General features: G+C 36.3%; 1 protein-coding gene across 1 annotated transcript in view; it reads left to right on the top strand.

Annotated features, from left to right (window-relative positions):
* The first annotated feature begins 2,073 nt into the window (after positions 1-2,073).
* Positions 2,074-24,907, top strand: part of kcnk5a (potassium channel, subfamily K, member 5a) — a 37,085-nt gene continuing 14,251 nt past the window's right edge. Inside the window, 4 exon segments of the mRNA XM_048190498.1 lie at positions 2,074-2,231; positions 2,367-2,417; positions 2,597-2,994; positions 23,039-23,150. Of these exon segments, the coding sequence (XP_048046455.1) occupies positions 2,809-2,994; positions 23,039-23,150 (298 nt within the window). The 5' untranslated portion in view covers positions 2,074-2,231; positions 2,367-2,417; positions 2,597-2,808.

Consider the following 24,907-nt stretch of genomic DNA (forward strand, 5'->3'; position numbering starts at 1 on the left):
CGGTGCTTGTTACAGTACAGTGTCCCCGTCACTATACTGGGGCATTAGGACCCACACAGACCACAGGGTGAGCACCCCCTGCTGGCCTTACCAACACCTCTTCCAGGTTATAGCCTACGTAATGCACGCAAACACAGCAGATGACCTTCTGTAATGCCCACTTCTAGAAAAAACACACTCCCACCTCTGTAAAAAACACAGATGTTAATCCCATCTGACAGACATCAGGTGATAAGAATTGTAACTCAAACATTGTTTTGACAAGTAGTCCTGTCCGAATAGTGCTCCAGTCAACTGGTTCCTGATAAGTCTAACTCCATGCAAGAAAAGTATTTTTTTTTAAGAATGGTGACTCACCCACACACCTTTTGTAAACAATCTGAAACAGGTTTTGTTGAATTTTGAAAAATGAAACAACATAACTTGTATGTGCATGACTAAAAAACTAACTTAAAGAGTCTGCTGGCTTAAAGAAATACAAGGCTTTTCTGTGGCACATTTTGAGAATTACCTAAATTTAAGACAGGAGATAAAAAATAATGTCTTTTGTACTACAGATAAACAGTACAATAATTATGAGACAGATGTTTATTATGATGTATGTTTTTTTTTTAATAACAAATAATTCATAGTATATATAAAACTAACCATAATACTCCCAAGATCCAAACTTTTTAGTGCTCACAAAACCGGTTTTAAAATGTAAGTCTGATCAAAATGGTTTTGAAAGGAAAACGGCATACACAAGATTCTTAAATGGCATGCATGGAATGTTAGTAAACAAAGGTGAAAAACAATATGCAAACCTCTTTAGACAAAACAGCAATGAAATAAAATATAAAATACTAATTTATTTTATTCTCAGGTCACTTTATTATCAGAGTGAGTTATATTGTTATTTCTGTGGCAAATCTTCAAATTACTATGCTAAAGCTATAACCTGCCCTTAGTGTGTCCATAAATATAGATTAAAAGCAGATGACAAGCTGTTAACCTAAAACCACAGTAATTTGAAATTGTAAAAGCTCTAGGCATGGACAGAAGGGTGGGTTGAGCCCACCCAAACATCTGCCTTGCCCACCCAATGGTAGGTCAGTCTAACTATTTTTTTATTCATTGCTTTCAGATTGTTTTTAACTGTAAAAAATTAATTATAATAAATATACAATTTATAAAATAAAGGTGTTCTGTAAGCACCCAGTAGAAACACTGGACAGACTATATGCTTGCCACTGGTATACCATCGGAGGCCCGGTGTTGTGCCGAATTTTGACCACTGGTGTCGTTCCACCCAAAAAATTGCTGGTAGACCGACGGCATTTTCAGTAGGTCGGCTTGCCGATGGTGTGCTGACGGAGGTCAAGCTGTGTCTAGCCGCTGACTTTGTAACGCCCAAAAAATGCCAGATCATTGTTAGCTGGGAAATATCTGTTTTTAGCATTTGTGCATTGATTAAAAACACTCTGAGGCGGCCAGTGTGTTGAAAAGTTTGTGGAATGAAAAAAACAAAAACAAAAAAAACAAAAAGAAACCACCAGAAATGTAAAAACAAAAACAACAACAAAAAACCCCAACATGAGTTCTGTATCTTCATGAATACGAATACATTTCGATAGCGCAACGGTAACACGTTAAAGTTGCGTAAGTAGGCTTCCGTCGCATTTTCTTTCCTAACTTGCGTTCAAATCCTCTGGGGAAGTTCGTATTTACGAGGTGGGAAGTCGTGCTTAAGACGGCAGGTGCGTTCAATTCTCTTTCTTCGGAGTAAGATGGCGGTGTACCTTCTCTTAATTAATTACACAAAAATACAGCACTTTTACTTAGAGAAAACGAAAAACAAAGAATGTGTGTTTTGCATTTTTTTATGATTTCAGTTAATTTATCGTTACCTATTGGCTATTATGTTATCATATTATAATTCTACCAAATTTGGAGCAGGCAATTATCTTACTTCGTTGTAAATAGAAAAGCCGGACAACGTCACTGCTAAATACCTAATATTGTGGTATTCCGCCATGTTTCTCACTGATACGCCCCCAACTCGTACAGATCGGGGCTTAAAGAAAATCCCGAACTTCCCACTCGTATTTACGACATTGTGGTGGCGATCATGTGCGTTCAGCTCGATCTTTTCGACATGACTTGAACGCATCAAAACAGTGTGAAAATGGCGACGTATTTCACTCTTCCCTACATCAAACAGATTTCGTAAAAGGAGAAGAACGTTATTGGTGAGCCAAAGAGATTTTAGTTTTGATGATGGAGAGCACCATGTGGAAAAGATATAGCCTAGTCCACAAAAACTTCATTTTTACAACGTTTGATCATTGCCCAAAAATGCATTTTTATTTTTATTTTGGAGCAAGATATGGATGGAAAAACTATCAATGGAGAAGGACATGCGTTATTTAATAAAGGTATAGTGCATTCATTTTTAAATCCTCAAGATTGATCATTCATTCTTTCATTATTTATTTAATAGAACGAAAATGTGGAATTGAAATGTTGTGATGAAAGAGACTGAAAAAAGGGAGGACTATCGTATAGTGGGTGGATCTTGGCTAACTTCCTTCTCGCATGGTGTGTTGAACTACAGGATGAGTTTCATCAGAGTTTCACGTTAGCTGTGTGAGTGGTGCACGTGGACCGCAACTCTCCCGGCGACTGCACTCCAAAACTCACGTTTGTACTTCTTCAAGGAATCTGCAAGGACGAGTTTGAGCTCGCGCTAAAATGAATTAATTTTGAGAATGTTGGAACTGTTTGTGTAATTTTATAAAGAGTCACTCCACTTAACTTGAGTTCATTATGGTGGACAAGGGTCCCCTCCTGACTTCGGCTATTATTTTCTACTTGTCCATTGGGGCAGCAATATTCCAAGTCATCGAAGAACCGAACTGGGAAATCGCAGTGAAAAACTATACAGACGAAAAGGCGAATATATTGAAACAATTCCCATGTCTCACAAAGGCTGACCTGGACAAGATTCTAGAGGTAGGTTTACAAGAGTTTCAGTGACTTTAATTCTTAATGTGCAAAATTACTTGTTGCAACTCGTCTTCACGTTGGAATGCAAGAAACCGAAAGCTAAATGCATTCTAATTGTATTAATGAGTTTTAACTCTGGCTGTAGCCCTCTGTGTGAAATCTGAATGCATGGATGGAGGATAAATCTATGTAAAGTGTACACTTACGGGTAGTGTGCATTGGGTAGAGAGTTAGGTCTCTGGTCTGCTGTTTATTGCACCTGCTCTGTTAACCAATAAGATTTATATAATCTATCAAAAAATAAATGTGTCTCCTACACATATTTTAACCACTTACCTTTGATGTGAAAGCATAAAATGGAGCATTTTACATTTAATATACCTCTTTGAGGCAGCTTTTAGGGGCTTTTGAGAAACATTAATGTGCATGTAGAACTGTTTAAGGAACAGAACCATCCTTAAGATTGTTGTTAAGTTAATGTTTGATTATGGTAATAAAAATAATTTGATTAATGGCAATAAGACCTCATTTTAAATGTCAACCTGAATTACAATATTTTAGGTTAAGGAAATGACACGCATGTCATCCAATTGGCTGAATCCGGAAAAAAGACATGTAGAAACAAGTTGTAGGTTTTCCTTCCCCCTCCCCCAAAGTAACTGACATTTGAGTGGATTGGGTATATGTTACCCCCTGTGAGAATGAATCCTCTCCAAACTGTGGCTGCATTCACTTTCAGTTCTCTTTGTTCTGTTGTTTCAAAGCATGAAACCTCTAAAGTAAGACTTGGCGTTGCAATGAGAGGGATTTTCACTGTGTCTTGTAGAACATTTTGTGCTGTCTGCCAAATGACTCTTAAACACAAGTGCAACCCTCAGGACATGACTATAAAATATAAATATAATGAATAAAATACAAGGAATGTTAAATAAGCCACATAGTTTTTACAAAACGCCAGGCATGATTATAGGGTTGTGTTCTGGCTTACTGGATTTCCTACATTTTTCATATTTCGGTAATTTTGTATTCCAATGTTTTTCATAGTAGTTGTTGCGGTTTTATGGTTTAAGAAGCAACAAGCCTCATGTTTGAACCATTTTTTCAAACAAAAGGATGAGTTGAGTATAATTTGTGGTGTATGCTGAGTCACACTGGTTTAAAGCATTTGAAACGTTTTAACATAACCAAGAACCATTAAGGAAACTTTACGGATTCATGGTTTGTTAAATGAAGATCAAAGTGTAAATAAATCCAGAGACGCAAGTTGGGGAGTTATAATCGGCACTAATATGAAATCTAGGCATTTCCATGAAAATGTCAAACTTGGCATAGAAAAAAATGTTTGTTTTTTTTTTGTTGTTGTTTATGAGTTGTGCTTTTAAATTCAATTTCTATAAAGTGTGGACTCTCATCCATAACCTTAGAACTGTGTAATTCATAACACTGAAATTGTCCATCTGTAAAATACCTGTTTGCTAAATAATTAACTTTCATCTGCTCTAACAGCATTCTTGACTGTACTGCCATCCTTTTATTAATCTGTAAGGTAATGAGTATGTGACGTTAAAGCTGTAACTGCCAAGCGTTCAATGAAAATGCAACATTGCAGAAGTGAGAATATTATAGAAAAGCCTTTTCATAAATGGGGAAAGATTTGTCCATTTGAAACTGATCATTCCATCCTCAATCATTACAGGACGTTCAGGTGGATAAAGATGTTAGCATGATGAATGCATTTGTATTCATTTTGTAGATGTAATTCACATTTATGTGCAGTTGTGAATCAGCCTGTTGTCTTGAGTTTTTTTTCAGACATTAATCGGAAAGAGAATAAAGTACAAGTTAGCTTTATCACCTGCTTAAGGATATTTAAAGCAACATAACTGCTGCTTTTGCTTATTTGCTTAAACTCATGAGGGAGAGTTGATCTTGTCTTAAACTCGTTTATTAATCTTGCATGCTTAAGTGTTTTATATTAGAACAGTACCATTTTACTGAACCTCTAGGAGTGTATCATTTACAGCATAAGCTGATAATTCTTCACAAGCTGATAAGTGAGCAAAAACTATTTATTGTTTTCGTTATCATTTCCTGACACACAAAACGCACTATTTTCCAAAGCAGAATTAAGAAATGTTGAATTTTGAAATGGATGGTATTTAGTTTAAATGATAAAAGCTACAGATTAAAAGAGTTTGTAAACAAGCAGCAGAAGTTTAACTGTTTGTTGGAGTCTGTGCTACTCTTTTTAGTTTGTGATTGAAGAGGTCCGTGTTGTGGCTGTAGCTGGTTGTACGCTGTGATTTCACGAGTATTCGTACAGTATGTGGTTCAAAATGTACTCAAGTTTGCATAAGCCTTAAAAAGTATGTACTGACAGCATCTAAAACATAAATAATTTACGCACAACTTAACTGACCTACAAAATATTTACAAATTCTTATTTAAGCTATGAATATTTAATTCATTGAATTAACTGGTTGATTCTACAATGAGATTTTTATTTGCATTTATTTAAAGCAGTTGGCTCATTTACTTTAATTGAAATTGACGTCTCTCTGACTTCTGGTGCCATCTTATTTTCAAAGCATTACATAATTTTAACCCTTATGCGCTGTTCGTTTGGGGTATACACACAGGATGTATTGGGTCTCCACTAGGGGTGTGACGAGACAGGTAGCTCACGAAACGAGACGAGACACGAGATTGAGTTCACGAGAACGAGACGAGATTTTTACACACTATTTTTAAGAAATCCTCAAAGATGAAATACATGATTAGAAAAATAGTCTGCAGGTGTATTTGAAATGTTTAACTAATTATCTTGTAATTAATGTCATTTCAGTTCTACTTTCTGAGTATGAATTATCATATGCCGTAAAAGACAACAATATTCAAGCACTGTAAACGTTTTTGCCGCAAACTGGCTTCTCTCCTGTATGATTTCATACAAGTCTCTTCAGACCTTACTGTACATGATTTATGAGCTTCTACAACTTTTGACCTCCTAACTGAACTCCTTTCCACAAATTGATCATAGAAATAAAGAGTATAAATAAAAATGGTAAAACTTTACAATAAGGTCTCATTTATTAACATTAATGTATTAACCAACATCAACAATGAGCAATATCTTTGCTACAGTATTTATTAATCTTTGTTAATGTTAGTTAAACATTGAAAGGTTCATGGTTCATTGTTAGTTCGTGATAGTGCATTAAGTAATGTTAGCAAATACAACTTTTGATTTTAACAATGTATTAGTAAATGTTGAAATTAACATTAACTAAAATGGTGTAGAAGTATTGTTCTTCCTTAGTTCATGTAAAGTTAACTAACGTTAACTAATGAAACCTTATTGTAAAGTGTTACCATAAAAATAAATAAGTTTTCTTTCAGTCTTAAGTGCAACCATAATCAAAGCACTCTCTCAATATTCAAAGTGCAAATAGAGACCAAATTTTTCTTTAAGCATGATACAGAGCTGAGAGATGGTTACAACTACACAGCCCAGCCTAAGATAGCTTTCATATTCAGAGATATTGACATTGCATTTGACAAGAAATCTCGTCATCTCGTCACACCCCTAGTCTCCACAGAATGGTATTTTCAAATGGGTCATTGACGAATAAGGTTTTTAAAAGTGTAAAAAAAAAAAAACATACTGCATACTGGCATTTTGTTAAGTGTTAACAATGAGATTGTGGTTTTTATAATCAGTCAACACTGCTTTTGTCATTTTTTTTTTTTTTTTACAAGATGGACTAAATTTGTCACCAAAAAAGTAATTCGGTTTAACCAAAATTTCAGTTTTACTGGATGACACTATTTGTTATACTGAATGATTCTATTTTCAAACAATGCAAATATGCTGATATCTAGATAGCTAGCTAGTTATTTTGCTGGCTAGCTAGCAAAAGGACAATCAAACATTTTATATTTAGTACAAGTTTTTAAAATATTACAACATTTTCCATGTTTTATAGCGGTTGTACCGAATGACCTGATGTTTTGGGACATGCATATGAGCAAGTGAAAACATGAATTTTTCAGAGAGTTACTTTGCTTCATGACCATGTGGTCCTTTGCAGGTGTCTGAATGATGTCACATCCTGTCACAATATTGACTGCATGACTTGATCCAAAATGATCTCTTTATATTGGTTACTCCGAATGACACCAATGAAATTCATTTTTCCGGACATTCTTTCTCATAAAAAAGCAACGACTTCTACACATAATTTTAATACCATTTTGCATTATGTTGATATATGATGTTATAAAATCATGCCAGAATAAAAAAGTATACATTTATTACATTTTAAGATATTATAATCACAAATGAAATCTCTGTATTGGCCTTTGGACGGTTATACCTTTTGACACTTCAGAATCTTTAAAATACCTTTATATGTAGCAAAATATAATTTTAACCTTTTCGATTCAATAAAAGAGATCTAGTTGTACTACCTTACATACTTTGGATGTCATAACTTTGTTTTTATTATTATTAAGGCCTTTGGACAAAAAAATGACACTTGATGTCATTGACCCAAATACATTTAAAAACATTTTTAAAATAACTTGTGTAAAATTCACTTTTAAAAGGATTCACATTTCTAACTTTCCCTAAACCTCCTGTGTGAGACTTTTTTTTCCTCTCACTAACATACAACATACAACATACAACGAGATATCATGCCTATTTATTTATTAAGGGAACGTTTTATTGTATGTTAAAAAAAAAGCAGAAATGCATGATGATGCTGTATGGTAGAGTCCATTGTAGCACAAGGCATCGCAACGCCACTCCACCTTGACACGTTCATGACCTGTTTAATCTTCAGAGGTCTAAATGCAGCAAATTTTGGCTTGCACTCCTGCAACCAAAGCTGAATGTCTTTTCCCATGTAACAGTCGTGGTCCCACACCTGCTAAACAGTAGACACCCTCTGGCTTTGCCTGCTACAGCTACACCCTAAACTTTTGGTTGAACTTGAAAGAAATCGACAGATCTGAACAAACCACTCACAGTTTTGATGGTTCCTCTGAGGGTCAGACTTTAAGGGGGAGAGCTTAGATGTTTAGGGGAGATTTTAGGGGAGATTTACCCACAAATAGTGTACTAATAAGAGTCAATAAACAATAAATGGGTTGAGTCAAGGCAATCTATTTTTACATAAGTCTTATGTCACCTTTTAAGAGTCACCTTTAAACAGCTGGCATGTTCCACTCACCATGACTCATTTCAAAAAGTAATTAAAAGGGTTAATTATCTAAATAAGTCAAACAATCAGAATACACCCTTATCAAATGGGTATATCTTCCACAATCCAACAACTTAGAACCATATAATACACATTAAAAATCAGAGAAAATCTTTAAACAAACAAAAAAGTCTTCATTATACCTAAATAAAATCTGTTCATCATATAAAGTGATCAGGAAAATTAGGACAAAACCATTCATATGGATTTAGTTTTATGATCTCTTTATGAACATTTGTCCGTTGCGTAGCTGTTTATATGGAGAGACAGAAAGCTCTCAGATTTCATCAAAAAGATCTTTATGTGTTCCGAAGATGAACAAAGTCTTATAGGTTTGGAACGACATGAGGGCAAGTAATTTAATGACCGAATTTTCATTTTTGGGTGAACTAATCCATTAATGGGTCAAATGTTGACGAAAAAGATGCATCTTCGGCTGTTTCTTGAAAACGCAGCAGAAGACGCAGCAGCTCGGGATGAGTTAGGCAGGTCATCCACCAGCATGGAATAGTCAAGGTTAAGGTCAGTGAAAGTGATTTTGTGCCTCTTTGGGATGACACCACAAGGCACTGTTCACTTGCAGAACGCAAGCTTCTGGAGGGCACGTACATCTGAAGTAGTGAGTTTAGGTATAAACACTAAATACTGGAGTAATTATGTTGAACATTCAGCTTTGCTAACACAGAAATATATTGCATTTTAAAACATTCAAACAGAAAACAATTATTTTAAATTGTAATAATGTTTCACAATATTACTGTTTTTGATCAAATAAATGCAGCATTGGTGAGCAGAAGGAACTTCTTTCAAAAACATAAAAAAAAATCTTACTGATCCCAAACTTTTGAATGGCAGTGTGTGTGTGTGTATATGTATGCGTGTGTGTAAGAGAGAGGCATTGTTAACCCCTGCAACCCCTTCAACTGTGACTTACTCACCATACAGCACTAGCCTCAAGTACCTTATTGTTTTTATAAAACGGTTACCGCACAATACAACTATTAAAGCCAAAAATATGAATCAATGCTACTTTCATGAAGTAAAATCTCATGGAGCTCAAATAAAAACAGACTAGGAACCGTTCCATATGCTGGTTTTTTTTTTGTTTTTTTTTTTAATTTTTTTTAAACACAATATGTGATATTTCCTCACACAAATACAGCTGCTTATCTCTTAGCATGAGAAAACATTAGTTCTGTTTAGTTGAAGCTCAGCAGTGTTTTCTGTTGCAGCAAGACTGTCGATTCAGCGTTTTCTTTGATTTAAGTTTGGCCTTCAGTAGCTCTGTAGTGAGCTTTCACACTTATGTCCACTCACAGACAAGGACGTTATTTTACGTCTCAGTTCAAGGATAATTATTCCTTGAGTTGAGACATAAAATAACATTCTTGTTTACAACCTTCTTTCACTCTTTTTTGCTACTGACTCATTGTTAAAGACAGATTAGCTGTCATCTAATAGCGTAATAACACAACTTTCACTGAAACTCCTCCATCCCCAACCTCCAAAATGTGGCCACAACTTTTTTTTTTTTTTTTTATCCAGAAGCTTTATCTGATGTGGCATGTTGGTATATTTACACAAACTATTTAGTGCAGCTCAGTGGTGGCATGAATGAGTGAAAAATGAAATGATACTCTAAAATTGGAACTAAAACTGCCAGTAGGTGGTGGTAAGTCATGCCTAATGGTTAGAGATTCAGACTTGTAACCCAAAAGTTGCGTGTTCGAGTCTCAGTTCCGGCAGGAAATGAATTAACAGCGCACTCTTCCACTCGTATTACCCACAACTAAGGTGCCCTTGAGCAAGGCACCTAACCCCCAATCACTCCCTGGGCGCCGCAGCAAAAATGGCTGCCCACAGCTCCGGGAGTGTGTTCACGGTGTGTGTGCACGTGGATGGGCGAAATGTAGAGCACAAATTCTGTATGGGAGACCATACTTGGCTACACATTACACCACCGTCACTTTATGAATGGGTCACTGAATCCATGGCTCACTTGATTCGTTAAAAACCGTGGATTCATTCCGAGTAATGAAACCCCACTGTCTGTTGCTGGGAGATGCACAACAGTTCTGCTGTGGCTTTGTTTAGAACTATGTTCATTTGAAAAATTAGACAAAATATTGACAATATTGACAGTCTTCTGTCTAAAATGTAACAGTATTAACTTCTTGCAATTATTCAGGATATTCAGGGGAAAACGGCACTCTTTCTTGTGTGAAATTGCTATCCTATATCATATGATATAAATGTAAGACAAAAAGCCCAGACAGGGGCATTTTTGCCAACATATCTTGAATTGTATTGGTATTTTAACTGCATTCTACTTGGCTTCATCACTCAGTCAGTCATTACCCTGCATCATGTTCATACAAACTGCATGCAATGTAAGATGACATACAGGTGTGGCCCAGGACGGGGTGTGTTAGAGCATTAATAATTTTAACACGTTATTTTAATTTAAATCACACCCAATTAAAGCGCTGAATTGACAGCCTTCTTTTTAATGCAAGATGTTTAATGCAAAGATCAAAATATTATTTGCCTTCATGTCATTTAATGCAGATCTAGCTTACTTTCAAATGACCTGAATGTTTAGCCCGGGGCTTGTGAATTTCCCACTTAATTTAAATCAATTGCTCAGGATTATAATAGCATTTCATGTCTTATGCTCAGGCTAGCTGTTCAAAATGAAGTCATCAGTTCAAAATGAAGGACAACGCAACTGTGGTAGGCCCACATGGAATCTATGCATTGTTTTGTGCTGATTTTGGGAGAAAATCTGCTGAATTAAAAAAATATATGCAACCGGTACAATTTTGTGAATGAAGGGTGGAAAATTCTGCTGAAATCTGCTGAGTTTTCTGTGGAATTCTGTGGGCTTGAATTCAGTGTAGGTCTACTGATTGCATAATTAATTTGCAAAGTGAACAGTCTTTCTGACTAGTCAGCGATTTTTCTCAAAGTCCTGGCCTTTGGTTTTACAGTGTCACTGAGCATGCTTTACCTTCTAAAACTTATAACCCAAATATCCACCTGGGCTTTATAGCTAAGGATGACTGTGCAACAGACATCTTGTATTCACACATTGTAACAGATTTTTATAAATGCATTTCAAGTCATAACAAAGAGACAATAAGAAGTTTGCCTGTTAGTTCTGGATATTCACTGGATATTCAAGCAATTGCTTGTCAAATACTCCTGATTAGAACTGTATTTCTGCTATCTTCTTTTTTTTTTCATTTTGTTTAAGAGCATTTTTTTTTTTTTTTTTGGTCTTATTTCTGACCTAGCTACCAAACCATGTTATTTTACCTGACCATCAAAAATAAGTTTAGGCAACTTAAAAAAAAATGGCAACCAGCTTTAAAGCATTTTTTTCTTTAACTTTAATAGCTGTAGTTGTGCCAACTTAGAGTGCGTTTACACTTGGCATGTTTGGTTTGATTAAAATGAACCCTTGTGCGATTGCTCTGTTAGTGCAGTTCATTTGAGCATGTGTGAACGCTGCCATCCGAACCCTGGTGCGCACCAAACAAGCGGGCCAAGACTGCTGAAAAGATGGGTCTCTGTCTGCTTCCAAACGAACTCTGGTGCGGTTTGAATGATATATGAACGCAACACGGACCAAAGACATGTTAACAAACCAAAAACAGGAAGATGTACAGAATCCTCGGCTCGCGCATATCGTTTTTTCTCGTCATAGTTGTGAGTTTGCCCATAACAGGCATCAGATGCATGTCTCCTCACAGCAGATCGTTTGTGTGTGTGTGACGGAGGGATTCCCGCCGCTGTTTTGACTCCTTTACACATTTTATAAGCTCTTCACAAGTTCCCAGCTGGCCAAAATACCATCATATGCAGGCTTCGCACACACAACGAGCGCATTTACATCAGCATACAGCATTGTTTTGTATGTTCGGTAAGTTCAGTCTCAAAAAAAGCAATACGTCATAAAATCCAACCAATCAGGTTGTGAACGTATCCCTACGCCTTTAGGTTGGGTATCTTTTGGTTCGGTAATAAAATTGCCAATCTGAATGCTAATCGGACCAGGACTAAATGTTTTTTTGTTTCGTTTTTTTTTTTCCTTTGGTCCGGACCAAACGAACCGAACTACAAGTGTGAAGGCACCCTAATTTTGGAAAGTTAGACTTGTTCACCTATATTAACATTTGAAGAGTTCATTTGCAAAAAACAGAACTTTTATTTTATTTTTTTTTTAAATGGTGTTTATCGGTTTTTGCAAATGAACTCTTCATTTTAAACTACTTGTCTACTTTAAAGGGTCATGAAACCCCCCTGTTTTACCCTGGTCGTTCACACCTATGACTTGAAAAAAAAAACTCTGTGAAAATGGGTGTGTAAAGCTCTGGAAAAGTGGGAGTGTAGAGGGGGGAGAAGAAGGGAGAGAACAACCAATGAAACGGAGACATACAACACACTCATTATACAGAATAATGAATATTAATATATGAGCATGGAGAAAATGACAAACTCCCAAGCACAAGGAAAATGCGAAAGAATATTTAATAGGGCTAATAATAGGCTACTTTGATTACGTTTACGAGCACTGCAGTCTCAAATTCAGTCTTGTCTGTTAGAATGATCGTGTCGTCGCGTTCAGATAGGCTACACCACTGCATCAGTGTCCAGTTTGCACATATAATTCATTTGAAGAAGACTTGATGAAATATGTGTGCATAACTACACCGTGCTAGTTAATGTTTGGTGCAGGAGAATGTGTGAAATAAAAACTTTAAACACGGATACTTTATTCTGTATGAGCTATGTGCCACGTGGCTAGTGTTATTAAACTCAACGCGGAGCTCCGCGCTGAAACCGAGCATATGCGCGCTCCGCCTGTATATCATAAAAACAATCGTATTTTTCATGTGTTCGTATTCAAACTTCAGTTCTGACCGCATCGCGAGCAAAATACAAACACACGTGCTGTGCTGAAGGAAACAGCCTACGCCTCGCATGTTTGAACGCAGCTAGAGCAGGCAGAGGTGAATGAGTCGCACTTTTGTGATATTTGAATTCTCCGCTGTAATGCGATCTCACGCGAACATATTTTCCATTTGTGCTGGTAGATTACAGCAAAACAATCCACATGCACACAAACCTCTGCTCTGGTCGCGTCGCAGGAAAACACATTGTGTTGTAGCACTGAGGAAACGAACACCAACGATATGTCTCTGAATGACAACAGACCGAGGCGAGAGAAGTGATACTTCCTCATGCATAATACCAAAATTATAATCTTATGCATACTACAGCGCAGTGATTGGATTAAATGAGCTTTATGTCATGAATATATATATATATATATATATATATATATATATATATATATATATATATATATATATATATATATATATATATATATATATATCTATCTCGAGAAACAGTCTACCTCACCATGTTCGACCACGTCCGTACCAGAGCCGTTAAATAATTTTTTCAACGGCTCTGGGGTCTCATTTATAAAGCGTGCGTACGCACAAAACGGGGCTGGAAACGTGCGTACGCCAGTTCCTGCGCAAAGGTTGTGATCTATAAAAACAAACTTGACGGGAGAATGTGCGCACCTTTAAGCAAACTTTGAGCTGTGCGTACGAACATTTTGGAGACTGAGCAGTTTGGCGACACCGATGGTGAGCTGAGGGACTGACGGCAGATGAAGGAAAACCACTTTAAATCCTAATTATGAGTCATAATCATAAATACAGTTTATGTTCACAATAACAGTTTAAATAAATAAAAGAATGATTTAAACTCACGTGGAAACACGTTTTCATTTGATAAACATTTACATTAATATTACACTTCACTATTGCCGATAAGCACTGAAATTACATTACGCAGAAGTTAAACAAAACTGATATGAATTGAGTTAGTAGATGTGCTACTTTCGATCATTTTTCCAGTGACACGCTGTTTTAATGACAGCGAGGAGCGCTGGGAGCACAATAATTCCTCTTTAAACTAAACTGCAGATGGTATGGCAAAATATTTTAGCGAGAACGATGATCAGTGCAACTCTTAACTTCGATATAATGGAAGACACTGCTGGATTCGGTGGTAGAAAGGTCCGTTGTCCAGTTTGAATAGGTCCAATAATGAGGTGTTGATGTCGTGTGAATAAGGATCTTCAAACAATTACCATTTGAAGTATATAATATGAGGAAAAAGGTAAGATTTGCATGTTTTCTTTTTAAAATACTTTGTCAGTGACGCGCCGAGACAGACGATTACACTGCAGTAAATAAGGCCCATCTGTTTCCACGAAAAATAGCCTATAAACTTCCTAAAAGATATGTTCACCTTATCAGCAAAACTGCATACATTTGATCTGAATTGTTTAAAACTACTAAAATACTATTTGGCCAGTGGAAATGAATGAATCAGCTCTATTCTAAAACCTTTATCTTAAGTATTTTACACAATTTTGTTTTTATGGATATTTTGATATATTTATTCTAAAACATAAAGAGGATTTTGGATGATCTTTATCAATATAATGTGTGGCACAAATGTCATTTATAGTCCATATCTAATATTTTCCAATGTCTTGTACCTTTGACGGTGTTAACATTGGTGTCACGTTAATGGGAACATGTATGGAAATGATATGCAGATGAGGTTATGCATAGTAAAACTAGGCGTCATAATCCCCATATATGGTGATTTCGGGGAGGAGACAGGGTGGAGATGCACGTACGCACAATCTTCCTCTGACTGGGATTTATAAAAGGATTTGTGCGCAGGTTTTGGCGTAGGCATGGTTTTATAAATCAGAATTTTTTTGTGCGTACGCAGAATCTAGCTTTTGCGCGTACGTACACTTTTAGTAGGGATCCTACGCACAGTTTTATAAATGAGACCCCTGGTCCATACATACTTGGGCCGAAAACACACGATGACGTCAGATTTTGTGACGTTGCTCCGACTTAGCTTTTCAAACAGGAAGTCAGAAATCGATCTGAAAAATGCAAAAATAACTATTTTTCACTTATGAATAACATTAATGAGTACCTTTAGTGTTTTCAATGATGTGCAGCCTATACATATGTTTACATCTCAAAAAAGTGTTTTGGGGTTTCATGACACTTTAAATTGCTCATTTACAAGCTCAGTGTTTTATTTCACAGATTTCAGCCGCAGCTTCAGCGTCTATTTATAGTGTAGGAGGCATGATGCTTCAGGATCTAGAGAGCATTTGATTGGACAGAAAATCTGATGAGAAGCTGAAGTGCAGGGTGATGTCATCAAAATCATTGATCCATATTGGCAGAAGTGAGAGACTACATTTTGCTTGCATCTTCTAAATGCGAATTTTGAAAATATGTTTTGGAGCACACTAGCTTATAAATAACAGTAAGGCTAACATATTAAAAATAAAAGCCAAAAAACTTCAAAATTCAGATTTTTTTTTTTTTTTTTTTTTTTTTTTTAAACAAAAACTATATGAGACAGGAATAGTTTTCCCAGAGGACTTTAGAGACATTTGGGATTCACAGGAGTACTTTGTGATTTGAATCCTGTCTGAATCTGCCATGTTGCACACCAATCTTTTGTATGCTTTCATATCAATATGGATGATATCCAATGAGAAAATTAATAAATAGAGCCAATTTGTATAAACTGTAAAGACTGCCCATTTTAATATCAGTGTCAGGTAAGATGCATGTCTAGGTTTCTCATATATGCTCAGATATGTGGGTTTATTATAAACAATCACTTCTATAAACTCCATGTGAAGTTTATTTAAATATTGATATTACTTTATTTAAACTAAGTAATTTATTAAATAACATAAGTCATACATGATGCACGCAAGCACAGATGATCCTCTGTAATGCCTACATCTAGAAAACGCACACTCCCACCTCTGTAATAAACACGGAGATGTTAGTGCCATCTGAATCGGTAAATCTCATCGAGTTAATAAAACATGTAACGTCCGAATAGGACTATATACTGTACATTGCTACAGAACTTTTTTTTTTTTTTTTTAACTCTCTGCCTGAAACCCTGTTTTAGTCCATGTCTTTTTAAATCCCACCTTTCCAAAAAAAAAGCCAGTCTGCTCTACATTGGTCAGCTGGCCCAGTATGTTGTTGATTGGTCAATCTCTTAGCTTAGAGGCTAGAGCATGTGTTACGGCCCTTACTGTAATCGGGTTTGAGAAGCTGAACAGTTCCATATCACTTCACCTAATTATTTCAGTCCGGATACATTCATACTACACTCACACTGACATCTGCATTTACTTACAGTTGTGAGTCTTGAAATATCCCATTCAAACTTACAGTAGTGTCTTTATGAATGTGCAACAGGAGTCAACAAACCACTGTTCTCTTAACGGTAACCATAGCGACAGTGACCGAATAATATCAAAGATGGCGACTTACATAAAACTGAGAAGTCTTATCGCTTTTGACATGACAAGAGTCTAATCGAGCCGCGAGTTCATCCTTTAAATTTTCATTAACGAACAGCAGCTTTTATATCTGGTGGAGAGCACGTAGAACACAAAACTGACGGGAACAGCCTTGTGGAGAACAGTGACTGGATCTAAACCCACAGCTCATATCACCATCACTGTAAGTTACCGAAACCACACATGAAAACCTGCAACACGTGTTTGTGCAGTGCAGAGTGGCCCTCGCGCACTGTATGACTTGGCAGAAAACTAGTTGTCCAGCCTGATTCCATTCACACAGCACATTTTTCTCTGAGAATGCGGTTGTGGATCCTGAAAATTTACGGTCCTTACAGCCTACAACAGGGAAAGAACCAAAACCCACAAGGATACTGACCAAGCAAATAAATATAAAAAAAAATTGATAAAAATGGCAAACTAATTCTTAGTTTTCCCATACAAATGCACACACAGAAACATACACGCGAACAGGAACTGGCTTGCGACTTTATTCATAAAATTAGTTTTGCAACTTAAAAGCTACATGACATTTCTCAGTAGAAACACAGTACTTTTGCTTTCCGTTTCATCTTTACCCTGCGTGATTTGATAAGCGTTTATTTTTTGTTTCTGTTTGGGCATGGAGGCCGAGACATTGTCCTTGCGCAATGGCTTTAGGTGTGTACCAGCTGATAACAGTGAAGAATGTGCTTGTTGTGACAGGGGAGGTGGTAGGCTATGAAAATATTTGATCTGCCTCTCGCATGATCAAGGCTGTCGTGGTCTTTTTGAAAGCGCATTATTTTTCAATTAGTTGATTGAAAGTGGCCTTATCTAAAAAATTTGATCAAATCTGGGACCCCTTGAGCTGAAATTTTCTTGAGCATTCATGTAATATGGATAGCTTCACTGTTTTATTCCTTCACTCCATCTTTAATGTTTTGTTTATGTTTGGTTACGTATGTCTTTGTTTAAGGTAGGGCTGTCAAACGATTGATCGCGATTAATCGCATACAAAATAAAAGTTTGAGTTTGCATAATGTATGTGTGAGTAATGTGTGTAAATAATATGTGTATATATAAATACACACAAATTAATGTATATATTTAAGAGAAATGTTATTTATGTACATAATATAATATAAATTATATAAAAATATAAATAAATACATATACTTGTAAATATTTCTCAAATATATACATGGATGTGTTTGTATATATATATATATATATATATATATATATATATATATATATATATATATATATATATATATATATATATATATATATATATATATATATATATATATATATATATATATATAATTACACACAGTACACCCACATATATTAGGCAAACTCAATCTTTTATTTTGTTTACGATTAATTGTGATTAATCATTTGACAACCCTAGTTTAAGGTGTATATTTTTTTTTATTGCATCTGGTGCCTGTTTGTGGGGGTGGGTTGTGGGTTTCTCTTTTGAGTGTGTGTATAGTGTATATTTTTTATTTTTATAATTTATAGTTTATATTTTGTGAGACTTTCATCTGTTTTATGTATACAAAAACTGAAAAAAAAAAGAAAAAGAAAAAGAAAGTGGCCTTGTTGTGTGACATTTTGGTTCAAGTCACTCCACTCTGTGCATGTTCGAAAATTATGATTTCAAATTTGCTAGTTCTTTCAAAGCAATCTCTCTGGGGTGTAAAGTAAACACCTGACTCTAAAGCATGTAAAGTCTTTCAGGAGACAAATTTACATGTTTTTGGATTCCACAGAGTAGATGTTGGATATATCCTTTCGTGTTAAATATGAAGGAAATACATACATATGATCTACATAACAACCGGTTTAGCTTGAAGTGTTTTGAATGCTTTGTAGGTCATGAAATGCACGCCTGCCTGCCTGCATCAGGAGTGATGAGTTGAAGGCATTGATTCAGGATTAGAGATTGGCACTACATCTAAACTCATGCCTGAGTTTGGCATGAGATTCCTGAGGTAAGAATGTCAGAAGTCAGTGTATCTGCATCTGTGAATATTCAATTAGATATTGAGGTGAAAACAACAATGAAAGTTTGTGACTTTAGTAATATTGCTGTGGGCATCATTGATGGAGTTATTGATGAAACACTGGATGTTGAAAAAGTTGATGTGTATGGATTGCACTCTGTAACAAGTACAAGTGGTAATCCACCTGGCAGTTTTAGTGAAGAGGGTTTGGTTGAAAAGGAGCATTCGGAGTTGATGTGCAACAAAATATGTAATGATTATGTAATGAAGCTTTGTCAGATCAGACTGCAGTGTCTGTGTAGTGTTGACATGAACTCTCAAGAGCTCTCACAACATGATCCCCCACTGTAAACCTTTTCTAGATGACACATTTGGGACTTTTTTCATGATGTTGAGAAATTTGAGAAGGAATTTACAGTACATCAAAAGAATGTGGGATTTGAGCTCCTAAGTGAGAAGAAAAGGTTTTGTTTAAAGAAACATGTAATGGAAATTGAAAAAATAATATATAGAAATGTGGAAAAGAGCATGTCAAAGGCTTTGAACTAGCTGACCAATTTCATGCATCATGCAATTTTCTTCTCACCTCTTCTGAGTATGTGGGTCATATGACTTGGTTCAGTGTTTCTGTTCTCCTTTTGTCAAACTGACCTAAAACAAACACATTTGCCTTTTCTTCAGTAAAAAAAAAAGCAATAAAACTACTACTATTAATTTGTGAACATTATCTGATGCCGAAAAAGAAAATTGAATCATATGTTGTTCATGCTGTTATTTGGCACATTTTGAAACATCCGTATCCCCTGAGATACGTTGCCACATTAGGTAAAGAAAAAAGTTTAATCCACAATATTGACAATAAAAATTGCACAAATGTTAATATTCACATGTTATACTAATATTATATTTAGTTGACTACATTTTCGCATTTTCAGCTAGATGTTTTTTTTTTGCAGGATAGAACAGGGGTGTCCAACCCTGCTCTTGGAGGGCTACCATTCTGCAGAGATTAGTTCCAACTTTAATCAAACACACCAAAACCAACTAAAAGTAATCAGATTTACTTGGAAATGACAGGCATGTGTGTCTGATTAGGAGCTGAACTCTGCAGGACAGTGGCCCTCAAGCCAGAGTTGACCAGCCCTAAGGTTGAAGATGAGACAGTTCAGCAGTGTAAAAACACAAGAAATTTCTCAGTTTTGGGACACTTAGACATGTCATACATGCAGGATATTTTGCATATTACATTCACATAAAACACATTTCTGACTTTTGGCTTTTTCATACCTCAACATATCCAAATATCAAAAATCCAGAATATGTAAATATCTCAAATTTCTTTGATTTTGTTTCAAAGAAACAATTTCCCATTCTTGTCTTTGTGTTAATAATGGGAGTGTCATAGTTGGGGTGAGTGGAATTGTACAGGAAATTTTATTAATCGTACTACTGATGAACCTCATATATTCAATCATCATCTTGTTCATCAAAGTTAATAAAAGGCAAATGATCTTGTAGATATATTTAGGGTTAAACATCCTGATGTGAAATCGGGGATTGTTTTAAGTGCTTATGCAGATGACATCACAGTATTTGTTAATAATGCACAAGGATTAAGGTTTTGTCTAATGCACTTTGTGAGAAGAGTTCATCAGCCAAAGTCAGTTAGGACAAAAGTGAAGCTCTGTGGGTAGGTAAAGAGGATCAGAGGATCTTCCACCGCTGCCTGAACTTAGATGGGATTAAAGGGCTTTAAAAAGCAAATATTATTTTTTTTTGTGTGTGTATTTGACAACAAAAGGGTATACATACTGGTAAATGACAGTGTACAATACCAACACTGTGTACAAAGCATAGCCTATGATGTAAAAAAAAAAAAAAAAATCACAGTATCAATATAGCAAAGGGAAAAAAAAATCTATTTTTAAAACCAGTAACTTAGCATTATTTTTTAATAAAATAACTAAATAAATAACACTAACAATTCAACCAGCCACTAATCAAAAACTAAAATTTAAGATGCATATGGTACGAGAATGCACCCTACAGGCTACAAACATTTCTGGGAGTACTGAAGAAACATGAGAAAAAATTAACTCCTACTGTACATCTTCAGACAAACACTGACAGTCCAACCTTATATTCATAAAAAGAGAGATGTTGAAAATGCAACGTTGCATAGTGTGATGTTTATTTGTTCCAGAAGTTGTGGTAAACCATCCAAAGAACACAATTCATGCCCACATCCATCAAAATGCTGACTAAAAAGCTTCTTCAGTTTATGAGCAAGGCTACTTGTGTTTACAACTCCTTCGTACAGCCTTGTCATGCTTATGCAACAGTCCTTGTACTTCTCAAGTTGTAAAAGATCAGCTGAAGTTTTTTTGATATATATTCTTGGCAAAATGGCTGAGTGTAAACTCTGAAAAGGGCACAGACCGAGATTCTATTAAAGGGGGTATATGTAAATATTTTCATGTATTGATAGTTTTTGCCCGGAAAAAATATGCATAATATCATTGCGCCTGCTGCACCCATGGTACGGCAACAAAGTTCCTTGATTATTACGCCGGTATGAGAGTATAGTTCCTAGCCATATTGGCCTAGAAAATCACAACTTTTCATTTTCCGTCGGTTTTGGTACACAATGTAACTACAGAAGAGTCAAGTTTTAAATAAAAAAAATATCGAAACTCTTTGGTCATTTTTGAGCGAGATGCTAACGGTCTAATCAGATTTGATGAACTATGCTAAGCTATGCTAAAAGTGGTACCGCCAGACCCAGAGATCGGCTGAATGGATTCCAAAACGGTAAAACTCAACCCTAGTTTAACTCTAGGGGAGTTGGAAAATGAGCCCATTTTCAAAAAAAGTGGAGTGTTTCTTTAAAAGTGTGAAACCTAGTATAGACATGTCCAATGACATGAAATGATGAAAATATGTTCAAAGGCAAATATGGGCTAACAGGCAGAGAGTGAGAATAGATTTGACACTAGAATATGGGTTACTGTCAGGGTCATTCTGAATCAAGAATATGGCCAGGATGAATGCCATGGTCCATAATTGAGTCAGGAATAGGGCCACAATCAGTGTTTCGAGGCTAGACTAGGGCCAGGATAAGGATGAGAGTCCCTGTCTGAATCAGGAATAGGGCCAGGATGAGAACCAGGGTACATGTCAGTATTCAGTATTGGAGACAAGTCTAGGGCCTTAACTAGTCTATGGGTCCAGACTAGAGCCAGGGTGTGAGTCAGAAGAGTCAATATCATTTGAAAATGTTTTTTTGAAAAATAAATAAGTTGTAAAATCTTGCAAGGTAGAACATGCAAACTCCACACTGACCTCCTGGTTCAAGGACTCAAACCAGGGACCTTTTTGTTGAGAGGTAATAGTGCTACCCACTGAGCCACCGTGCCACCCTCAACTGCATTTGGTTTTATATATTTAAAAGGTAAATTGAGCATGGCAGCTTGAGGCTGTCTGCACTGGGGGCAAAAAAACATTTTGTTTGGTAGCTGAAGTACGTCAGAAAGAGAGCAGGGCATCAGTTTACTGTCGGTGACTCGTCTTCTCGCACTACATCCGGAGTGTAGACAAAATCGCTGGTTATAATTGGTTCTATTGGCTTTTGTCGCATCATGTCGCACCGCTTACATCTGGTGTAAGATGTAGCACATTCTACAGAGAGATATTCAAATGAGGACTGAGGTACTGCTAGAAATGTCACCCACATTTTAAAACACAGCTGGCTTGTTCGAAATATTGCGAATACGAGTTTTTATGACACCTTGCTTTAAGGGGATTTTATCTATGTGTGTGGCAGCAGAAGAATGTCTTGTTATTGCTAAGAACAAACATAGACATGCAATGAGCAAACCTACTTAGTTGTCAGATCCAAGCTGTATAAATGTTTATTCCCTAATTTTACATGCAAGGTCTCAGAGGAGAGAGAGAGAGAGTCTTGTTTAATTAAGCGTTTTTCTGTATAATAATTGCACTCAACAGATTCTTTTATCTGTGATTTAAGGGACATATTAAGTCTTGTTCACTAAATATCTATGACATCTTTACATGATCTTAGCTCAGATCCATAATTGAGAAACTTTTATTTAAGGTATGGCCCACTCATGTCCTAGAGATGACATTTTGGCAATGGCAGGCTCATCAGCATTCTCAGGGGGCTGCTGATAACATCACTGGCTTGAGAGGATATAAGCTCTGGTCTCAGACATAACATATCCACATGCTTCTCTAGAAAATTGTCTTGATGTTATACTGTATTCAAATTGAATGTGTGGCTGTTTTCATCAGTTTGTTTAATTTTGAAATAGGTGGTGTCTGATGCTGCAGGACAAGGCATCACCATCACAGGGGACAAAGCCTTCAACAACTGGAACTGGCCCAATGCTGTCATCTTCGCAGCTACAGTTGTCACAACTATAGGTAAGGATCTGGTCCATTTAAGCAGTAACTTAAATTCCAAAAAAGTTGGGACACTGTACAAATTGTGAATAAAAACAGAATGCAATGATGTGGAAGTTTCAAGTTTTAATATTTTATTCAGAGTACAACATAGATGACATATCAAATGTTTAAACTGAGAAAATGTATCATTTTAAGGGAAAAATAAGTTGATTTTAAATTTCATGGCATCAACACATCTCAAAAAAGTTGGGACAAGGCCATGTTTACCACTGTGTGGCATCCCCTCTTCTTTTTATAACAGTCTGCAAACGTCTGGGGACTGAGGAGACAAGTTGCTCAAGTTTAGGAATAGGAATGTTGTCCCATTCTTGTCTAATACAGGCTTCTAGTTGCTCAACTGTCTTAGGTCTTCTTTGTCGCATCTTCCTCTTTATGATGCGCCAAATGTTTTCTATGGGTGAAAGATCTGGACTGCAGGCTGGCCATTTCAGTACCTGGATCCTTCTACGCAGCCATGATGTTGTAATTGATGCAGTATGTGGTCTGGCATTGTCATGTTGGAAAATGCAAGGTCTTCCCTGAAAGAGACGACGTCTGGGTGGGAGCATATGTTGTTCTAGAACTTGGATATACCTTTCAGCATTGATGGTGCCTTTCCAGATGTGTAAGCTGCCCATGCCACACGCACTCATGCAACCCCATACCATCAGAGATGCAGGCTTCTGAACCGAGCGCTGATAACAACTTGGGTTGTCCTTGTCCTCTTTAGTCCAGATGTCATGGCATCCCAGTTTTCCAAAAAGAACTTCAAATTTTGATTTGTCTGACCACAGAACAGTTTTCCACTTTGCCACAGTCCATTTTAAATGAGCCTTGGCCCAGAGAAAACGCCTGCGCTTCTGGATCATGTTTAGATATGGCTTCTTTTTTGACCTATAGAGTTTTAGCCAGCAACGGCGAATGGCACGGTGGATTGTGTTCACCGACAATGTTTTCTGGAAGTATTCCTGAGCCCATGTTGTGATTTCCATTACAGTAGCATTCCTGTATGTGATGCAGTGCCATCTAAGGGCCCGAAGGTCACGGGCATCCAGTATGGTTTTCCGGCCTTGACCCTTACGCACAGAGATTGTTCCAGATTCTCTGAATCTTTGGATGATATTATGCACTGTAGATGATGATAACTTCAAACTCTTTGCAATTTTTCTCTGAGAAACTCCTTTCTGATATTGCTCCACTATTTTTGGGGGAATTGGTGATCCTCTGCCCATCTTGACTTCTTAGAGACACTGCCACTCGGGAGGCTCTTTTTATACCCAATCATGTTGCCAATTGACCTAATAAGTTGCAAATTGGTCCTCCGGCTGTTCCTTATATGTACATTTAACTTTTCTGGTCTCTTATTGCTCCCTGTCCCAACTTTTTTGGAATGTGTAGCTCTCATGAAATCCAAAATGAGCCAATATTTGGCATGACATTTCAAAATGTCTCACTTTCAACATTTGATATGTTATCTATATTCTATTGTGAATAAAATATAAGTTTATGAAATTTGTAAATTATTGCATTACTTTTTTATTCACAATTTGTACAGTGTCCCAACGTTTTTGGAATCGGGTTTGTAATTAACAATTAACACAAATAATTTATAATAAATTGTTATTATTATATCCCATTATTCAGAGTCTTTCAGGCATATCCCTATATATCCTTACAAACAAGGTTTCAGTGCAGTGATTTTGTTTGTTTGTTTGTTTAATACTCAGTGAAATACT

This window comes from Megalobrama amblycephala, linkage group LG5 (assembly GCF_018812025.1).
Source record: "Megalobrama amblycephala isolate DHTTF-2021 linkage group LG5, ASM1881202v1, whole genome shotgun sequence".
Lineage (NCBI taxonomy): Eukaryota > Metazoa > Chordata > Actinopteri > Cypriniformes > Xenocyprididae > Megalobrama > Megalobrama amblycephala.